Source organism: Ixodes scapularis, unplaced genomic scaffold, assembly GCF_016920785.2.
Source record: "Ixodes scapularis isolate PalLabHiFi unplaced genomic scaffold, ASM1692078v2 PGA_scaffold1__304_contigs__length_218370807, whole genome shotgun sequence".
Taxonomy (NCBI): Eukaryota; Metazoa; Arthropoda; class Arachnida; order Ixodida; family Ixodidae; genus Ixodes; species Ixodes scapularis.
Window position 1 is genome coordinate 173,360,488 of NW_024609846.1, and position 21,749 is coordinate 173,382,236.

The 21,749-nt window shown below is 47.5% G+C and overlaps 1 protein-coding gene across 1 annotated transcript in view; it reads left to right on the plus strand.

Moving 5' to 3' along the window:
• The window catches only part of LOC115325396, a 104,189-nt gene that overhangs the window by 40,018 nt on the left and 42,422 nt on the right, over positions 1-21,749 (plus strand). Inside the window, exons 2-3 of the mRNA XM_040221460.2 lie at positions 7,947-8,106; positions 12,623-12,774. Coding sequence (XP_040077394.1) covers positions 7,947-8,106; positions 12,623-12,774 — 312 coding nt within the window. The remainder of the gene's footprint in view (positions 1-7,946; positions 8,107-12,622; positions 12,775-21,749) is intronic.

Below are 21,749 nucleotides of genomic sequence, written 5' to 3' on the forward strand. Positions count from 1 at the left end.
GTTCGTGCTCAAACTATGCTTCAAAGTGACGGCATGATCTCCCGCCATCAACGCGAAAGTCTAGTGCACAATCTAATAAATGTCTCCATTAATGCCGGTTCTCACACGCAGCGAAGCGCTGATGTAGCGCTGCTCACGTGTCATGAGCTACTTTTCGTCTGCCGTGAGCATGAGTTTTGTCGGTGCGATACAAAGCTTTTGACCGATCCCGTCAGCACGCGCTTAGCGCAAGGTCAGCGTTATGCCTGTAGCGCTCCGCTGCATGTGGACAGGCGTTTATGGTCAAGCGATCCTGCCAGGGTCTGCGAAACACACACACACACAAAAATAAGCCATCGGTAGAACTGGCGTTTCGCTCGATACGATAGAATATGAGGTCTCTGTGCCGCATAACAAAATCAGCAACCGGGGTGCCAAAAAGAATAGAGCATGGCGCGCGCTTTGCAAGCTAGAGAACGCGCTCAAAAGAAAACACTTTCTGAAGCCACAGTTAATAAATACACCATAAACAGAAGCACTTCGACATACCTTAATCGAGTTCCCTTGGCTTGCGACGTCAGAACAGATCAAGTGCAGTGCTTCAGTACCGCGAATCCAAACCCGATCCCGGCATGATCGGAGACGACACAAGGCGACCAGCCTCCGACGAAGGCTGTATTTCGACTTTTAACTTACTAAAAACAGGTTCTTTTCAAACAAAGACACTTCCCGTTTTCCCGACGGACCCCATCTGACCAACGCCCAACCCTCCGCGTGTACAAGGAGCAAAGAATGCGGGGTAGGGGATTGGGGGGAGGGGGCAGTGCGCGCAGAAGATAATCTCTTTTCCCACTCCCACTGCACACGACACAAGGACACCGAAGAGCTCCAAGGACGGGAGACGGTCGCCACTTTCAACACGCCGGTCGAGTGACCTCAAGCAGACACTTTTTTTTTCTTTCTTTTCTCTTTCTCTCTTAAGCATTTTCAACTTTCTCAAGTGGCTTTTTTTTTTTTTTTTTTTTAGTTTGCATTTGTTTTGTATTAGTAGGGTGCTGCCAGGTGTGACGTTCCGGGCGTGGTTCGTTCTTCGTAGTTCATCTGGATTGTTTTGGAAACAGCGACGACGATGGCATGAAGGCGTCTGGATACTGCCCCTGAATGTGCTCTTTAAGTGGAACGTGCCGTGCATCAAGTGTGTCGTTGCGGATTTTAGTTCGACATTGGACTACCCAGAAAGGTTTGTCACACAGAGACGGAGGCGCGTTCCCACCGGCGATGCGATCTAGCCGCGCGATAACTTCCATCGCAAAAGCGACCATCGCGGGCAAAAAGCGACGCGATTGGAGCAGTCGCTTCTCGACTCAACTTTTTTGCGATGCGATCTAGTCGCGGAGCGGCTGAGCAAATCAACGGCGTTCGGAGCGAGAGTTTTCGACAAACGACTCGCCAACGAAGGCGTTGGACTCGCTTATCGCACACGCCGGTGTGACCATCTAATTTTTTTTGCGATGCGATCTAGTGGCATCGCGCGACTGCTTATATCGCCGGTGGGAATGCTCAGTTTTAGGGATTGAAATGACCATTTATTCTGACTGCGAGACTCCGGTGTTAAAAGCGTGGCTTCTACAAACTGTTAAGTTTCATTTTTAAAAGAAAACAAGTGTTAGTATTTGGAGGTGTTGCGTTTGGATGAATGCACATTTTTTGCGCGAAGGCAAATTACGTAAATGGGACTTCTGGAATGTCAACAGATCGTTTTTGAGGAGATAGTTGGAAGAAGTCGAGTCAACACATTCGTTCACTCGCTTTCACACAACGCGTGAAGCTCTACCATGCAATGTCTTAACGTTCCTGGCACATTAAACAAATTCGCCAGTTTCGTCCGAGTTTCGTCAACACTTTCAGCCGTGCTGGGCTGAGTCTCGCCGATCCCCAAGACAAGCGAAATAGCATCCGTCCTCCTGGCGAACATTCCGTTTGCATTCGGGGACTAAATCATACAGATGCACCCTGTCTGAGGGGGACTAATGGATGCTTTTGCTCGCGCACGCCTATCGGTTGGTCCCAGTCGAGCGCAGTTAGTCCCCAGCTTTTGCGCACGGTACCTAGCTTGAGCCAGATGGTCCTTTCGAGGAGCAACTGGGAGTTCAGAGGACCAAATGCTGCCGTTAGTCCCTTGAGGTCAACTTTTTTCTTAGAGTGTAGCACACGTTCTTACTCGTATAACAATCTTTACGGACTGCAGGGAGGCCCTCACACGCCTAGGAAAGACCCAACGCGAATGCACGCTCTGCCAGCAGATCAAGAGCCTGCGCTCCGATTTGCTAACGGTTAAGGTATCGAAGGATAGACGATTTGCAATTTTCCCAAGCGCCCCGGCCCGCGCGCGAGGAATTATGGAAGAGATTGTCCCTCGCCTGGCCGCTCTGCCTTGAGATCGCATTGCCTTGTCGCTTGTCTCCTCTTAATACTCTGTTTTCCGATTCCATTACCTATTTTTATCTACTCCAGTGTGTTTTTTATTGCTTCTAAGTGTTTCTGTTCTCTTCTGTTCGCGATATTTATTGTAGATATTTGGTATATGTGTCTTTATTTTGCCTTTTTTGACGGGAGTGCCGACGGACAACACGCCGCTCGCGCGTCGTTCCCCGGGTGAGTACTACCGTTGCTACCGACGCTTATAGGGAGTATTCACTGGCGGCCATAGCTGTGTGCGTGACTGCTGAGCGTGTGCTGACGAGGAGCTGCCACAGTTCTTTCGACACGTGCATTCCGCACCGCCATATTGCCGGTCTTGGCAGGCTATTGATGTGAGCTCGTCCTGAGCATGCGCTCTAAGCATCGCCCTCCAATATGGCGTCCATTGAATACCCCCTTTTGCGCTGTTAGCTGTTGATTTTGGTTCATTTGATCCGCGTGCAGTCGAGAGGAGCCGTTTATGGACACCTGCGCACATGTCATCGGGGTAGGCAGATCTCTAAATCAACAATCGCGACGCGAGAGCCGAGTACGCTGTGATTTGGCCGCCCGCGCTCGCACCATTGACTCACATTGTAGCGTATGCCTTGAAGTTCCGCTTACTTAACCAACATAAAGCACGGCGCTTTGTCGCCGCGACCCATTTGTCCGAATGTTTGCAAAGCTGAGGCATATGCAACGCTACGGCGTCTGACAACTGCACGCTGCGGCGTGATCCCTTCGCAAACGTCGACGGCTCAATATCGCGGTTTGAATACGCCTATGGCATGCCTTCGTAATCTATGTGCTAAGCTGTTGTCAGTTGCCAACACCCTTTTACTGTGGAGCAGTTAAGGGCTAGGTTCCCGAGGATCGTGTCCGGTACAAGACACTTGTCGACAAAAACACCTCTGGACAGCTACCACCATCTATAAGCGACGGCGGCAAGCACACAACCAGTATGGTTGCCGCCGTCACTAGTAGATGGCGCCAACCTTTCCAGCTATCATACAAGAATGGATAGTTGGGCGGCGCTTTGGTGGGAATTCATCGTAGGAAACCGCGCGAAAAACAGACGACAAAGGAGTAGCACATGTAACGAGCGCAGCGCTCGTGACACGTGTTTCTTCGTCCTCGTCTGTTTTGCGCACTGTTTCCTACGCTCTTATCAGTTTAGGTTTGGACTCAGGATGGGTCAGCCGCGTGCCCTTTCGGGAAAGAAGACTGGCTGCGGAAGGAGCGGGGACGTACGCAGCAGCGCGAATGGGTCCGTAACCGCCGCAAAGCCGCTTTCGCCTCCACTTCCACTGCGTCGAGCGCTTCAGATTCCCTTGCCAAAGAAGACCACATCGGTCGCCTGGAAAGCCGCCGCCGAGAACAGAACCAGTGATGTAAAGGGCGCCGGCGGGCCAACGCCACGGACGACGATCGTGCCACGGAGGGCAAGTGCAAGCGCGAGGCCCGGCGACGATTACACTCCACGCCGGCTGAACAGTTCACGGCCGCGACGGCGACGTTCCGGAGGGAGTTTCGCGTCACGTGCGCCGTGTGCGACCGACTCTCGCTCGCCGGAGGCGTATCTACGATCGGCGGGGTGTCGGACGAGAAAAAGCGCGAAACGGGCGCGTTGCGGCAGTGTATCGAGTTCAGCTCCGCTGGTCTTCCTTCTTTACGAGAGTAGAAAGGCTGAACATTTTTTTTCAAGTGCAGAGATGTGTTGCCGCGAATCATTTGTCCGAATGCCTGCGAAGCCGTAACACCGTTCGTCATATCCAACGCTGCGGCGCCTGACAACTGCACGCTGTTGTCCTCACCCAAGCGCTTCGCAGGGCGCTGTCTTTTGGAAAGTGGTGCCAGTAAATATGATGTGCCCTGGCAGTATTGTTTCCACAGCCTGGCACACAGCAAACTACCACCGGGCATGTTGCTGCTGAAGGTGACCTAAAAAAATAAAATACTTTGAGGTAACATCTTGACTCTAGAGAAATAAAATTATCGAAGGAACTACGAGTTTCAAGATAACTGCCTGGGTAACAGCACATTTCTGCACCTGAAAAGTTGGGTTTGCAACTGAGAACCGCTGAGCAGATAGATTAAGAAGGCATACCATAAGCGCATACAAGCCGCGACGTCGGGCCACCGGCGCTTGCGAAGGGCTGGCGCCGCTGCGCGAAGTTTGTCAGGCACCGCAGCGTTGGATATAACGAACGGTGTTACGGCTTCGCAGGCATTCGGACAAATGATTCGCGGCAAGGCATCTCTGCACTACTTGAAAAAGGGCCTTGGCAGCTGACAACAGCTTAGTAGATGGATTACGGAGGCATGCCATAGGCGCATTCAAGCCGCGACATTGAGCCGTCAGTGTTTGCGAAGGGATCGCGCCGCAGAGCGCAGTTGTCAGACGCCGTAACATTGCATATGCCTCAGCTTCGCAAACATTCGGAAAAATGGTTCACGGCGACAAAGCGGCGTGCTGTATCTTGGTTAAATAAGCGGAACTCGAAGGCATACGCTACAGTGCGAGTCAATGGAGCGAGCGCGGACGGCCTAAACACAGCGCTCTCGGCTCTCGCGTCGCGATTGTTGATTCAGAGCTCTGCCTACGCCGATGACATGTGTGCGGGTATTCATAAACGGCTCCTCTCGACTGCACAAGGGTCAAATTAACCAAAATGAGCAGCTAACAGCGCGGTAGGAGTCGATAGCAGCGGTAGTACTCTCCCGGGGAATGACGCGCGAGCGGCCTGTTGTCCGTCGGCACTTCCGTCGAAAAAGACAAATCAAGACACAAATACCAAATATCTACTAGAATTATCGCGCGCAGAAGAGAGAAGAAACACTTAGAAGCAGTAGAAAATACACTGGTATATAGATAAAAATAGGTAATGGAATCGAAAAACAGAGGATTAAGAGGAGACAAGCGACAAGGCAATGTGATCTCAAGGCAGAGCGGCCAGGCGAGGGACAATCTCTCCCATAATTCCTCGCGCGCGGGCCAGGGCGCTTGGGGGATTTCGCAAAAGGGCTATTCGCGACTCCAGCAAAACGGACGCCGCCAAGCGGGAAAACCGGGAACCAGCCGGTCCAGGTCGCTCCGCGCCCCTCCGCGTCTTTGGTGGCTTTCGCGGGGGCGTGTTGTCGGCGCGGGGGCGAACAATGTAATTTGACGAAGGTCCGAATATTTCTTAAGTTTCCCTGAGTGATCATTAGTGTGGTGAAGCCTTAGTAGATTGTTTTCTTCTATTACGTGTTTGAAAGCCCGTTTACTCCACAGCACACGGTCGCGCGCATTCGATTTCTTGGATGGGGAGGAATCACGGAAAAACTTTTTGATTTCTTGTCTGTCTCGAATCACGCTCAAAGTGACGACTGCATGGTAACTGATACTGGAAGGAACATCAATGTTGCAGTCAAGTGAATGGGAAGGTTCGATAGCTGTTTTTCTTGAGTTTGGTTGTGTTCGGTTAGCTTCAAGTTTGAGCCACCCACGCCGGTCGGTGCGTTGGCTATTCATCTTGGCTGCTTTTCGCCGAAAAAGCCTCTGGACCACACTGAAGCAGTTGGGCTGATTTCGCAATTACTTGATTCAGGAAAACTTGCTCGCTGCAAGTGATGAATGAGGGAAATTATCTGTTTTCAAAAGGTGGGAGACAAGTCTCGCAACATTAGATGCTGTCACGGCATTTTGACCTATCATGCCTCCAATATTTATATTACGAGGACGTCGAAGCCAGTGGCTGTATACGTCTACATTGATTAGGTTGACCGGCCACAAAAAAATACTAATTTTCTCCGTTCAGAATTTGAAGCAAAGTTCAATGCAGAGAGGTTCTGCGTGGATCTTCAATGAAGACTCTCTTCAGTTTGTCTCCGTGCTGCCGGCTATAGAACCATTTGGCTAAGTTTAAGTAGTATGTCTCCGTCTGTCAAATATACTTTTATTCAGCAGCTCACCTAATAGCTAGTCAACTAAGCTCATATTTCAACCCGAAGGATATACTAATATCGCGTTAGTGGGACCCCCCCCCCCCCCCCATAGTGCGTAATATAATACATAACCCGCTCGTCAAAATGACTTCTCGATTGCTACTAAAACCTGAATTGAAATACAAGTATCAGCTGCTTAGTAGGGCGGCGGCGGGTTAACATGGTCCTTGGCTCAAGAAGCGGTTGCTTAATTTTCGTGATTTTTCTGCAGCCTGTGTTGTTGGCCGAGCAGACGACTGGAGCTGTTTCGTAAACGGGAATACGCACAAAACCTCGATTTCGCGGACAGATAAGTCGCATGGTCGAGGCACGCGAGTTAGCTGAAAAGTTACTCTCTGTGGAACAATTCTATAGTCATCGCCGCTTTCCTTAGATGATCAAAACTGATTAGTATATTACCGTCTCTCCCGAGCCCATAGTTTCGGTTTTGAACGAAATCTCCGAAACGAAAGTTTGACACGAAAAAAACAAAAAAAAAAAAACACCGGCAAAACAAAACTATGCTTTGAAAGTTTATCTGCACCGGCTACACTTAACCGTCTCAGTCCAAATACCTATAAAATTGGGCATTAAACAAAAGAAAATCTGTTCAATTGAACGCACCACCTGTTCAGGCGGCCCGGCCGAGCCGCCGCGACCTGGACTCAACCGCCATGTTTGTTTGGTGGTAGCGCCCCCTATAGGTCGCTGGAGTCGCGAATTGGGTCCCGAAACACGCAGGCGACATCACTAACGAGGCTGCTTACACGTGGGCGAGCGAGCACAGGGAAGGCCGGTTCAACCCGGGAATCTCAGTCCCGCTCGCATTGCAGACCCATAACTCCACGAACGGGAAGCTGTGGCCCGCCAAGATGTGGCAAGAATAGACACCTTACAATTACGCACCGTTATCCAAGCGACTTCCTCGGGGGGCACAAGTGCCGGTACACAAAGTCCGTGCCGGCGCTTTGCTCACAGAGGATGTAATTGCCAGATGGCAAGACCACAAGCCGCGGAGGGGCCGCCCACCAGATCAGATGCCGGAGAGCAAGGAAGAGTCGTGATCAAAAACGCCGGTAATCTGTACTACGTGTTTCGCCGGCGTTCTTCCCACTGTTCAGCTCCTCTTATGGGACTGCACCGGCTTATAGAAAAAAATAGCCGAGTACCTAAACCCATGCATCCAAAATCTGCAGAACTGGGTCACCCCAAAAAATGACGTTTATACTAAAAACACACTACCCTCGTTATGAAAGTTTGCGCGCTCGAACGGCCGCAGGATGTGAACTTGTGCTTCTCTAGCCCCTTTCCCTACTGAGGCCATAGCGCCATCTCTTCTACAATAAAGATTTATTATCATCATCATCATTACAAGCGTATCGTATCTTGGTTTCGAATAGACACCTACTGCTATGCTTCGATTCAGTTAACCACAAAATTAGATACTTTACAATGTCGGTGCATCTGACGAAAAAACAAATTCTGCGAGCTGGATATTGAATATATGACTGTGCTGAAAACTGTCTCCCTTTCTTCCACAGGTCAGACATCCCTTCAGTTTCTCCTGTTCTGAAAAGTTTCTGCTTGGCTTCGGTCTTTTGTCGTCTGTGGTTGCTCTGGGGTTCACGGTGCAAAGGCTTACGAAACTGCCCCGGTGGTCCGATGACTTCACCTTCACCTTGATGACCCTAATTCCTATTCGTGAGTACCTAAATATGATCACACAATTCAGCTAAACAAGCAGCCTTTACGGAAGGCTGCCGTATACATGTCTTGCACTTGACGTCACGCTAGGAAAGGACAAGGCCCCGTACCATGCCGGTGGTCGATTTCACACCGCTCGGATGCGCTTAGCGCTAACCAAGGAGTGGGATGCCACTAACTGCCCGGGCATGCGTTGACATGCACAATATTTTCAATAAAGGTACCCAGTTTTTTTTTTTTTATATGTGACCTTCTAAAAATGTGCCGAGCTTACTATGATGACGTTCAACTAGTACGTGCGGAATGTTTCGGCGTTGGTGCGATTGCTCTACGGGCAAACAAACTGTCGTGTCGACAAAAAAAAAAAAAAAAAAGGAGACTTATTACGTACCCGACATTTTTACGAGCGCGCTTGTAGTAAAATTGTTACGATTTTGCGAAGCGCTGGTAAACAACACAAGGTTACCGTCATAATCTAAACCCGGAGACAAGGAGAAATGAATAACAGACAAGAGGACTCTCCTCCTCGTTTAGATTATGATGTTTCCTAAGCAGGTCGCCTGCATGATTCGCTCTTTGCAAAGGTCACCGTTTTCGCGGGAGACACAAGCCGACATCGGCGTAGCAACGAGGGGTCCCCCCCCCCCCCCCCCCCCCCCGCCCCCCACCCCCCCGAGCCCCACCCTCCCCAGTTCTCAAAGTGGGAGGCAAAGCATATGTTTTGCCATCGCCCACCCCGAAACAGCCGCCGCTGGGCAGGGCAAACACTGGCCGGCGGCGCCCAAGGGATGCCAAGGGCACCGCCCCCCGGCCTTTGGAGGGAAAAAGTCTGGTCTAATTAACCCCTCCCCCCCCCCCCCCCCCTCCCACCCCCAGGGCCGGGGGATCCGGGCGAATTTTTCCGGTCGCGCGCCCGTCACCTAGCTGTGTTTGGATATTTGTTTTTCTCTTTTGTCCCCCTTGTTTCCTTTCTCCGGGGATTATTTTTGCCATTCTTGTCCAGCTCGCTTGCACTTTTGTATTTCATTGCATTATAATCATAACCCATACTGAAAGGTCGGTTTCAAATAAGTATTAATTCGTCCGTGAAATATGGTGTTCATGCCAAGTATTGTAGTTCGCGATCAGTCGCTTGGTAAATCAGGTAAGCATTGTGATTGCCTCGTCCTATTATTGTCGCACATTCAGGTTTCGTGGAACAAAGTTACAATCGTGCCCTGTTGTCACCCTTTTATTCTGCCAGGGAACGGTCATTCGCAGGCTTTCGCTGCAAATGAGCGTTGCCTCAACAGCCATCATGGTGGTTACCGGTGATCGTCGTCATCATGTGACGCAGGTGCAAGGCATGTATAGCGTTTGGTGCAGTGCAGCGATCTCTAACATATTGTCGGGAAACACCAAGTTTTATGAACTGTTTGACTTACTCTCCAAAATATATGTTGATGCTACTCTGGGCGTTTTTTTCTAGATCGGAAAATAATAAAAGAAAAGGACACCTAAAATAAAGAAATTATTCCTTCGGCATAAAGTTATCGACCGCAGCAGACGTCACGTTACAAGTGTAAAAAAGTGCCGATTAGCCAATAATTACATCAGGTCCCCTAATTAGTTTTCAAAAAGTAATTTTAATTGGAGCAGTTTAAATACAGATCTGCTGCCCGTCGTCAGATTGTACCATATCAGGTATTAGGCTTAAAATAACTAAATTCTACCCCTCGCCACTCTCTGACAAATTTAAAACGCGAAGACGGGAGACACTGAAACTGGACGCAAAGAAAGAGCGTGGTAATTCCCACTCGGAAGGGACGTCAGCCTCCGCAGCAAAGGAAGGAGGGGGGGGGGGGGGGGGGGGGGTAGTCACCGCCGTTCGATAAGGGTTACGCAGTGTTGTACGCGTTCCTCTAAAACAAGAAACGCAAGCTCGTTCCTCGTTCCTTCTCAATCTTGGAACGAGTTCCGGCTACAAGTTCCTGTAATTCAAAAGGAACGCTTTTCCGTTGCATTTCTAAGATGAGAACACGTCGTTGTATTAGTGATACGTTTGGGTATTTCAATGAAACATTGTGCGAGATAATCCGGGGATAAAACGAAGCAAGTGAGTGAAAATATTCGCATCAAACGGCGTGTCAAATCGCCGCAATCACATTTGTTCCCCTTTTTCGTTCCTGATAATTTTTCGGACATTTCCCTACCCATGAAGTCATAAAAAAGGTTAAATGCCCACGAAATTCGACTAAAAGTTTATACATATATATATGTATATATAAGGAACGCTATTTTTGGTCGTTTTCTCCAATACGTAACGCCTTCCCGTATATACAGGCACTGGGGTCACGTGGGCGTAGAAGAGGCTCTCGTTATTCTGCTGCCGCTTTGTGCGCTGAGCCTTCGGGTCTTTTTTTTTTTTGTTATCTTTTTTTCTGTTAGTTTCGGTATCTCGGAAATTAGGCAGCCCATCTGCGCCAGCGTATGGACCCTTTTCAAAAGTCCGCGCCGACGCCCGTCCGCCATTGCTTGCTCACCTATTCTGAGCATGCATTGGACACGAGGCCTGCGTCAGCGCTCGGAGTGAACTCGGCTCATTTCGTATCGAAAAACAAGCGTGACGTCAGCGTTCGGCGAGGACTCGGATACAATCACGCGCTTCATGTCCAAGCGGAGGCGATCGCCAATGTTGCTCGACAAATTTTTGAAAAGGGTCTATTACGCACAAAAGAATCTAGTTGTCGGAATTCTCGCAACTGCTGTGGCATAATCCGACCACGGGTAACAGAACCGTCATTGGAATGTGCCAGTTAGAATTTTTACGTCAAAGTTTATTTTGTTGTTTTAGATCGTCAGTTTGGATGATTACCAGTTTGCATACCTAATCCGATGTACGCCGCGATCGATAACGTCATTCTGCTGGAACGATTCCTTTATCTGAAGTGTCTTTAAAAAGTTATTTTCCGTCTTAGCAAGACCGCCCCATACGTTTCCTCGTTGAGCTCTATACGTCCAATTGTAAAAATCCGTAGCGTTTTAAAACGTTTTTGGAAAACTTCGTTGCACATACTGAAAATGCTCAAGAACGGGAAGTGAAAAGTTTCGTGCAGTTGTCTTCACTATTTATTCGCAGCAAAGCACTTGGGGTGGAGTCATGAGAGATAATTCATTGAGATTTGTATGTTTAACTATTTGTGTCAAGAAATAGAGATCTTGACATCAAAAATCGGTGTTTAAGACAATTTTACACTCAAGCTATTGACTCACCTGATTACAAGTAGCTTTACCATAATGCACAGTTCCTACTGAATCCAATACTCTCGGAAACACATTAGTGCGAAAGAGCTAAGCCTACGAGTGCAGTTTAACTAAAAGACCACACTGACGCGAAATGAGCTGTTCAAAATTTAGTTGTTTTGGCCGGGTCAGAAAGAAATCTTTTTCGCATAGTTTATGGAAGAAACAGCGGAACGGAAGGGGATAAGTACTAAATAGTTCCCGCGTGCCCCTTTGTATTCGTGAAGTAGCATGCCAATGGCATTGAACATGATTGGTTCCCATCTTTGCGTGTCGAACTAATCAGAACAGCAGCTTTAATACATTTACCCTAAGGTGTGGTTATAGGTAGACTTTAAAAGATTTTGTTTTATCATACGCATTGTGAGTAGATTAAAAACACAGTCATATAGAATTATCTTGCGTTCGGTGACGTCCTATCTCAGAGTTTCTGTAGAACCTAATTTGTTATTACCGATTCGCTCTTGAGGGCTTTAAAGATTTGAGGCGCTAGGGCGACCACGAATACTTCAACCTGTCAACATTATTACGAGTTTTTGTAGTGTTTCCACGCGCAATCCTCACACATTAGAATATATACTCATTACTATATATTCATATTAATATTGTGCGTGAACTATATGATTGCGTGATGTCGAGGACAATGTTAGAAGGCACACTACACAGATTAATACATTTCTTACAGTTGTACACTTTTTATAAACTCATCAAGGCGTCCAGATACAAAGTGATATGATTTACTATTCCGCTTAAAATAATTTGTTTACCGAAATGAATGCTTTGAAATATATAAGATGTCCCTAAATAATAAATCGGTACAATTTTGTGTTGCTGTTCGCTTAAAAAGATTTCTGACAGGTTTTCTACCCTAACATAAGCTTCCCAAACATAACCTGACTATATCTGACCAAGTTTGATGTTCCGTTGGCCTTCACAACCGTCGTTTCATTACTTTTTTGAATGGCTACTTTGTTTTCAGTTGTCGTATATTTTGTGTTTCCTTAGCTCATTAGAAACGCTCACTGGTTTGCGGTCACACCTAGATGGTCACACCTGTCGTCGTTTGGATTACTGTTTCTCGAGTAAAGAAGTGACTCATCAAAAATCATTCTGGGCATTCAAACCAGTTCAAAAATCGGAACGCTATTAACATATCGCATTCTGCTGCTAATCTTTATTTTTCATGCCGCGATATTACGTTACCTCTAACCTTCCCCACTATCTCTTGTAGTTTTCAACGCCTGGTTCATCATCAGCGGCATTGTGAAGGCACGGTTCCAGGACATCATAGCCTTCATTTTAAGTTTTGCCATCATGACGTTCTACCTGGGCATCAGCGTCTTCTCTTCCCACGAAACCGATCCTGACCCTCTTCTGAAAAAGGTGGCAACATCTTTTCAAACAGTACAGGGATTTCACTTTAAATATACGAAGAAATGCACTATACTCTTTGCAGACGCATGTGTAATATACAGTCTCGCTGAGCGCGGACACCTCAATTAATGAATTTCGCGTAATTTAATCTAAAAAAAATATCGAGTGATTTTATTTTCGTCTAAAGCATTCGGTAGAGCCAAAAGCTGCAAGATACGGAAAGACCTTGGCGAATAACGGGAGGGTTATTCCATGCCAAAGGAGACCCGGCATTTTTTTTAATTTCTGGGATATGTAGAATAATGTTAGTTTAAATAAAAAATCTTTTAAAGTATATATATATATATATTCGTAAAAAAAAAATATATTTTTGTTGATATCGTGTTCGAAATTTGCATAAAACCTATGCAGCTAAAAAAAAGAAGAAAACGTTGTAAAACAATATCATTGCTTATCACAAAATTTTGATTGGCGCCTAATTACGTAACAATATTCTCTATCTTACATTACAGCACAAATATTTAAAGACGCAATTTTGAGTCCAAAAAAAGAGACTGAGATATTTCTTTTTGTTTAGTTAACTTGGATTCGGGTGTAAGCTACAATACGTTTTTAATTTCTTCTGCTATGACTGATAATTGAATTGCTTTTATTAAATTTCCAGAGCCTCGTAATGTTGCGTCTCAATTAAACGGCCAAGTCTCCAGTTCATGCAAGAACGGCCGTACCGAGGGCCGTGAAAAGCAATGTGGGCAGTGGTGCCCGGAACTTTCAAAATAGCCAAGAGTTCGATTAACATCATTTGTTTAACATACAAAAAATGTACAAAATACTTTTTGTTGTTTCTGAGAAATTATGTTTTAGCGCCCAGCCTCTCCGACCAAGCCTCCTGGCGGCCGCCCCGTAGGCGGATACTATAGATGGGACGGCGGCTCGACGGGACGCGAGTCGTGGTGAGTGAGGGGGGGGGGGGGGGGGGGGGGGGAGTTACTGCTCGTGCATGCAGCGTCTTTGAGCGGTTCCGTAACTGAGCTGACCTAAAAACGTTGCCACAGGGCAAGAGGCAGACGCCTTTTTCCCCGAATAGGATGCTGAACACCATTTGGAAACGCGTTCTAAACACCGTGGTGTCACTGCGCAGGCTAGTTTTTATAGCACTAACATTATTTTCAGCCTTCTCATTCGCCGAGTGTCTTGCGTAGATTTCAGCGATTGGCTCTTGCAACTGCTCTTAGAAAAATAGACGCATTGTAATTTATTTTAGAGCGCTGATTACGGGATTCTGTAACCGAAACCCATCTTTGAAGCAATGGGAGGCTCTTACTGGTGGTTGGGGTTCTTGGCGGGCTGCACTTGTCAGCCAACTACTTCGCGCCTGACCCATACGGCGGGAACTGTCCCCCTGGGCAAAGCAAAGTTTGAAAGCATAGATAAGTGGCGATTGGAAAAGAGGAACCAAGAATACGCGGTGGTACGATGAGCCCTCTGAAGTCTGGCGACGGCGATGAGCACTGACCATCCGCAGGAAATTTCTCAAATTTAAATTCAAACGATTGCTGCCGCTGGCGTACTGGGTCTGGCACTCATTAATGAGACGACCTTTAGACACTGATTTGGTGTTCTGCAAAGCAAAACAATGAGCTAGATAAAAAAAAAAGTAACTCAAAAGGTTGTTTTGATGAACTATAGTCATTGAAAATTTTAGGCCGTCGTTATGTTGCTCTTGCCGTTCATACTTCTTCAATATCACAATAATGTTGCTTGGTCAATATTTTCACCTATAACCATCGCTTGCAACATCCGTAGTACGGTTCAGTCAATACCTAATTCAAATTAATAAAAAAAACAAGATAAAATGTACACGCTTTGGTTTGTTGACAAAGATTGGTAAGCATAGAATCTGTGACAGTCCAGCCACTTATCGGCGTTCGTCTGTGGGCTCCTCCTTCTGGCATTTTTTTACGTTCTCGATCAGCTCCCACTTCTCTTCTTCCACTCTGATCAATAAGAGAGGCGTCTAAAGGGCACTGCCTCGCTACAAAGCAAGTGGGTCCAAGATTGGCTTCCATTGCGGACAAACACCGAGAGATGGCGCAGCATATGACATGCCCGCACGTTTTTCAAGACCGGGATGCGTGCGGCCATCGAACACCGCGAGAAAGGGTCTCCTCTGCGTCGAGAACAAACGCCGTGTCTTTCTACTTCAGTCGCTAAAGCGCGGCTCAAAATCTCAAAGTGGTGAGTTCAAGTCCTGCAGGGAGACTGAAAATTCCTTTATACGCTTCCGTAAGGATGTAAGGCTTTTGATGTCGGTTTTCTTTTTTTTTTTCTTTTGTTACACCGAAGCAGTACACCAGAAATGTTACTAATTTCCATGAAAACAGGACGATGAAACACATTCTGTGCTCAAAAACAGCCATCTAATTTCGTTAAGTTGTGATTTGAGCTAGTTGGTACTTCAACATGATAAAACAAAGCACAGAACACGCAGGAAGAGAAAAGGGCAGGTAGAACAAAAGAGCGCAGAGCGAAGAGTCTAGATGAGTGAAGTCATGAAGGTATACTTTCTACACGATGCCGGGGATCATCGTGACTTTCTTCATTTGCTTGATATTTTTGATAAGAGCGGTCCCGTGCCCCTTGCAGGTGTTCGTTTCCAAACTCACAGGGAAAAAAAAAAAAAAAAAAGAACGAAGATTGGTGTTTTTCTAATAGAGAAGATTGTTATTAGGCGGTTTTGAATTAATGATAATGCCTAAAGACAAGGTTGTTCTAAAAAAAAAAAAAAATTGACATATTTCCTCTTGCGGTCCAATCCTTGAAATCAGTGAGAGGTTTCAGTTAATGAAAAGCTAAGAAAGCTTCATGACACAGAAATAAGTTGTGACACTCACACTGAGCACAACGTTGTGCATGCTCACGTTATAATCACAGTTACAATAAAAATAATATTATTGGGTAGACAAAAAAAAAAAGAATTTGCGCCTTCGTCATTTTTGGTGCGTCGTTTGTGGGTTGCAGTGAGCGGCGCTCCGGGTTTTTAGAGGAAATATACACGCCGGAAATTGCGTAGAGCAGGACTGAATGCGAAACCTAGATAATTGCAGGGAATGTAGATGGAAAGATGGGCATTGTTGAACCGTTCTATTCGGGAGTCTGCTTGCGGGACCGAGCCACTGATATTAACTGATCCCTGATCTCTAAAAGATCGAGGTTAAGCATTTTATTATTAAACAAAAACATCGTTTTTTGGCCCGGGTAAGTAAACTAAGTATCGCAGAAAGGTTAAATTTCGTAAGAATGTGACATTAGTGGCTGGGATGGAACGGGAAAGCCCAAGAACATGACGTCATCTCGACCAAAAGACAATCGAGGAAAGGCGGAATTTCTCTGAGTTGACGTCCCAGCTAAGCCTAATATCGTAAAAACAAGACATGAATGGCACGGTGGGAGCATGTAGCATCTATCTCAGTAAAAAAAAAAAAAAGGAGTTATTGTTTTCTTTTTTTCTGCAAAGTTTTTTTTTTACTAAAATAGGTACCTCAGGTACTCGCTGTCTCATTTCTCGTATTGACAATATTAGGCTTAGCTTGCTGTCGGCTCATAAAGAAATTTCCGTTTTCTCACTTATCTTTTGATTCAGGTGACGACATGTTCTCAAACTTTCGAGCGCTCTTCCAACCGCTCGCGTCACAGTCGCATGAAGTTTGAGCTGACTGCGATGCTTAGTTTATTTACCCGAGCCGAAAAACACGGCTCTTGTTTCTAGGGAACTCCCTGTACATTGTATACCTATTGAAACATAAACGAGCAATGGGGGACTTCCTGGACTCTAGAGTACTTCCGGTGGGACCGTATTTTGCGTTACTTCCGGTGGGCCCGTATTTTGTGTATGTTTCAAGTTTCAACGAACAAGAATGAGCAGCGGGCTTTTGAAAATTTTCTTTGCGGAAAAAAAAAGAGGTGTGTCAAAAAGTCGACGCCCACCATGGATCGATGAGTTTATCAAGGGTGTACGAGGCCAAGAATAAGCACAGTAGCTCGTTTTATTTGGCCTCCGTGCCGAAAGTTGCGTGGCCCCACCTGACAACCAACACTGCCATTTAGGTAACGAAGTTGAACCCAAATCAGTTGAGGCATTTGCAATTATATTGTGAACGGGAGAGGAAGTGTACAGTGTCTTAAAGGGGGTAGTGTAGGGCGCCTAGATGTTTCCGCCGCTCCGCTGTTTAGGATGGCTACAACGTTTGTGGTACCTGTGTCCGACAAGCCAGTGTTGCCTACCTCGTTACCATGGCAACCTCCGCTGTTTTCGTCGACCATTTTTTCACACTCGCCGGCCGTGCGCTCGGACTACACCGCTATATATAATCCTTGTTAGGGCTAGGGGGCGCTCGCCGCTCTCGTTCCGACGGCGAGGTTTCGGCGTGCGATGCCGGTCTGTTGCGTTCCATTTTGTCGCGGGAACTCGTGTTTCGATAAAAGGAACGCACACTTCCTGCTTGCAACTTCAATATATGAAACACCCGGATAAAGAGAGCGACAGCCACGAATACCGCCATCCCGCTGAGCCTCCGACTCCTTTTATGAACGGAAACGGAAGTGGCCTCACAGTGTTGCCGGTGTGTCGAGACTACAGAAACTCAATGTTGTGTACGTTTCGCGGACTAAGAAGTAGGAAAAATTGGCGGTGGGAGAGGATCTGGAAAAGGGTAACAAGAGGTTGGCGCCACCCTAAAGTGGAGCGGAAACATGTACGCACCCTAGGGTAGTGTAATAGGCCTTATGCGAAATTGCTTTGTGGTCTGGCAACACTGAGAGCGTCGCCATTTTAATGTTGGCAAGCGTTTTCGGTACCGAAGCACCGTGGAGGCATCGGAGACAGTCGTACGGGCAATGTGCGATGGCCCAGCAACTGTTTTCCGCCTTCTGATCATATTATGTTTACGAACAGAACAGAACGGAGGCCTGTGCACGCTGGCGACAACCTCGTCGAAGCAGGAGGCATGGGCGTACCAACCGGGAGGAGCAAGAGGGGCGCTTGCCCCCCCCCCCCCCCTCTCCCCAGTTCTCAGAGTGGGTGGGGGGGGGCAAGGAATGTGTTTTGCCCCCCCCCCCCCCCCCCCCCCCCGCCTGAAACAGCCGCCATTAGGCAGGGCAAACACTGGCCGGCGGCACCCAAGGAATACCAAGGGCACCGCCCCCGAACCCGCGGGGCCATATGTTTAACGCGCAGGCGATACAAACCCTAGCAACGGCGCTCACGCCGGATTGGCTGGTTCGTAGAGATAGGCGCTGCCGCCCTCAACATAGGCAGTGGTTACAATGCGAGTTTCCGAAGTGGTAGCGTAACTTAGTTGTGAGATATCTGCCTCATACGTAGCAGACCCGGGTTCTATCCACGGTGTGGGCTTCTTTTTTTTTTTTTCTCGAACATTTTGTTTTGTCGAAACATTTGGTGATATTTACAACATTTTTCTTTTACGATTAATACTAAAAAAAGAAAACAAATGTTGTCGATAAAACGTCGCTTAACTAAATCGTATGGGACTGAATTTACCGATGTGCATGAGGGACAGCGGGGCTTGGAGCGCGCCGGGATCAGTTGACCAGATCCGGAATGGAGCACACTATCCGAACGGGGTCGGGCCGCCGATGGATCCCCAGTGGAACATGGCCACTGCTTCGGGATCGGCGGATGCCTTCCCGTCATTCAACTGCCCGGGAATCCCCTTTCCGCGGCCGCTGCGGTCGTTTCGAAGACGTTTTCGCAATCGCGGCACTAACATGTGTTCGACGCACGAGCGGCAGGAATAGCTTAGGAGCTTCTAGCAAAGATTGGCGGAATGCCTGTACCGCCGGCAAAACCTTCTCTTCTTCCTGGAAAACGAACCGGCTGTCGAGCCAAGGGGTAAGCAAGCGGCCATTACGAATTATTCTGAGGCGAGATGCATCTCGCCTCAGAAGGCATCTCGCATCTGCCTGATCTCGCCCATGGGCGAGATCAGGCGAGATGCCCCGCGACAAAGGAAGTCACGTGTGTGCGCCAAGGCTGGCCCGGCTGGCTTCCGGTTGAATCCGCCGAAATCGGTGGAGCGACTTTTCTCGGATCCAGATTGAGATCTGGAGCGGGAGCTAATCCAAAACAACCAGTGGAACACGTCGGTCTCGATCCCGATCGCCCAGTGAAATAGGCTCGCTCCAGAAAAGTCAATCCCGGCGCGCTCCAAAACGACCGGTGGAATTCGCCTTTTGCCGCCATCAGCATCGAAGGTTTAGCCACTGTGATAAACCTAACCATGCCACTGTTAACCATACGGATCTTCAATTATGGCTGGTGGCGTAGATTATTAAAATTGCCATCTTTTCGCCTCGCATAACGGCCTTGGTTTCGTCCGCATGCATTCAGCTGCTTGCGCATCAAGAAAAAGGCAAGCCGACACTACACGCGCATAAAAAAAAAAGAAGGCCATAAACAAATTTGGTACAACTTCATGAAAAGATTAGGGCCCAGTTCAATAGTTGTAAATGGCTTCACGCCGCACGATAACGTCCGCATGTTTCTTCGCGTTGCCACCGATTGTTTTTGTCAAAAGCTGCCTGTCAAGTAACAGATAAAAATAAGAAAAAAAAAGGTGAACCTTGTTCACCTTTGCGTCCATGTCATTCACGAATCAAAGGTTTACTGCTGTATCTGCAGTGGAACGCAACAACGCGTTGGCGTCGCATCTTTCGCACGTAGAGCGGTCGCTTGTTTACACGGGGCGTTTGCCGGTCGGGTCTCTGGTTTCGTTTTCTCGTCACTAACAAGATGGCGAACGTAGTTCTCAGCGCTGCTAGATGGCGCTCTACATTTCGCATATGGCCTATTACTGCGTATTCTCCACCATGCATCGTGAACGGCCGCTCCTTGGAAGTTGGCGTAGGGGGCGCTTCGATTCGCAGCTGGTGACTCCATCGGCCGGCACCCTAACACGCTTCAGAACTAATATAAATACCTCAAAAACAATTATTTGTTTCCAGTGAACTTCCAACGACACGATTTGTGTTCATAGGTGAATAAATATGTGAAACTAGCAGACGACGGTGTAGTCGTAGGGGGGCAAAGGTGGGTGAGGAGGAGTGGCAAATTTCGTGCGCCGACACCCGGGGTCCCGAGTGAAAGATCGCGAAAGAGAGCGACAGAACACGAGAGAAAGAAAGCAACGTTGCCAGCTGAAAAACGACAGTCGCAATGGTAAACGCGAAGACTGAAAACTCTCAGCACTATAAACAGTGATAATTTAACCTTGTAAACTAAGTTCTGAGCTATTCTAACGCTTATAAAAAGCAATATAGTCATTACGCTGCATTAACTTCCCTTCTGTCGAAATCTCGGAAATCTGGTGGTTGCCCGGTGACGCGAGGCCGTACATCTGCGCGCTATGCAAAAGGAAAACTTCGAAAGGAACGCAAATATCTTTCCACCGGTAAGTTCGTGAATTGTTGAAGTTCGTGAAACTGCTTTGATGACATAATTATATTCGTGAAATCGAAGGCAATTGGTAAACATGTGTGGGACCCCGAGGGTCTGCCTGCATGCTCCGCCGCTTGCGGCAGCCAGAATGCATGGAAAAATGGCGGACCTTTTTCTCTAGAGTTAGTACGTAGGATCTCTATATGTAGTCGACAGCTGCGAATCGGCCGCAGCTGGCCGGAGCCATAGCCGGAACGACGGTGCTGCAACTTGCAAGCGCCAGCGCCACCCGCAGCCGTCTTCCAACGCTGTGCCGCTTCTCCGGTTTCGTTCGTTGCTCTTATTCGTTGGTATTCTATTATGAACTTCCGGTTTACGGCGGAAACTGACTGTTTTTTTTTCTCTATAAAAGCTTGCCTAATAAAAAGAAAACTCGCAAAAGAAGTTTGGACTTGTGCTCAGACTTGCGATATGCGCCCATTTTAAGCTGCAAAACACCAGCGGCTGGGCGCACGTTGCATTCATTGATTGACGATCTAATCGGAAGTGGCTGTCACTGAACATGAACTGTTGCTGAGCCGATCTCAATCGAGCGACGCAAAGTCAACTGCAATTGTTTCGGTAGCGTCAAGCATTCGCAGAGAAAGGTAAACGCTCTTCTTTTTCTAAAGCGGATATTGCCATACATTGTTTTGTAGAAGAACGAGACGGCGGCGATGGGATCAGTTAACCCTTTTCTCAACATCGGCGAGGGATACTACAACGAAATTTCGGCGCTCATTTTTTGGTCTATATGTGTTCAAAAGAGCAGTATTACATGGAACATACAAATATCTTGTTAAAAAAGTCTGGAAAAGGAATTTTAAAATGAATTAAACGATTAGCAAAGAGCACCTGGTGGATGTCGCTAACGCCTCGTTTGTAATGCTCGTCTAGGAACCTTGACAGCTAGTGACGGAAGTTGTCTCGTCTTTGGCCACGACGAGAGAAGGGGGGAAGGAGAAACTCCCCTCTTCCCGAGAATCCCTTTTGTGTGTCGCAGAAGTCGCTATTGTCCCCCTAGAAGATTATAGAAGATTAACCCGTCGCTCAAAATTCGTACAAAAGCAGCCGCTTCGGTGGCTGGCACGACTAGGCCATCCTCTCGACGTCAGCCTGGCCGTAGCTTTGCTCGTCTTGAGACGACCTACGTCACGATTGCGTTGGATGTCACGTGCTCTAAGCTGGGCCTTCTCCGAACGCTTGCCAGACTGGGCCGTTTATAACGAAGTATACAGCCACCAGGATCAAAATACAAACGTGCGATTGTCATTTACAGATATTGTGGATCATATTCAACCTAATTTTGAACACGACGGGAATATTTCAAATTTCGTTGAAGTATCCCTTTAAGATATGCAAGTTCGTTCGGAGTTCGCCGATGGTGGGAGAGAAGGGAGAGGAGGGACAACATTTCTCGCACCCTCGCCCATAACCTAGTGGTTGCCATGACGACGGCGCGCGTACTGTTTTGTTTATTTCTTATTAT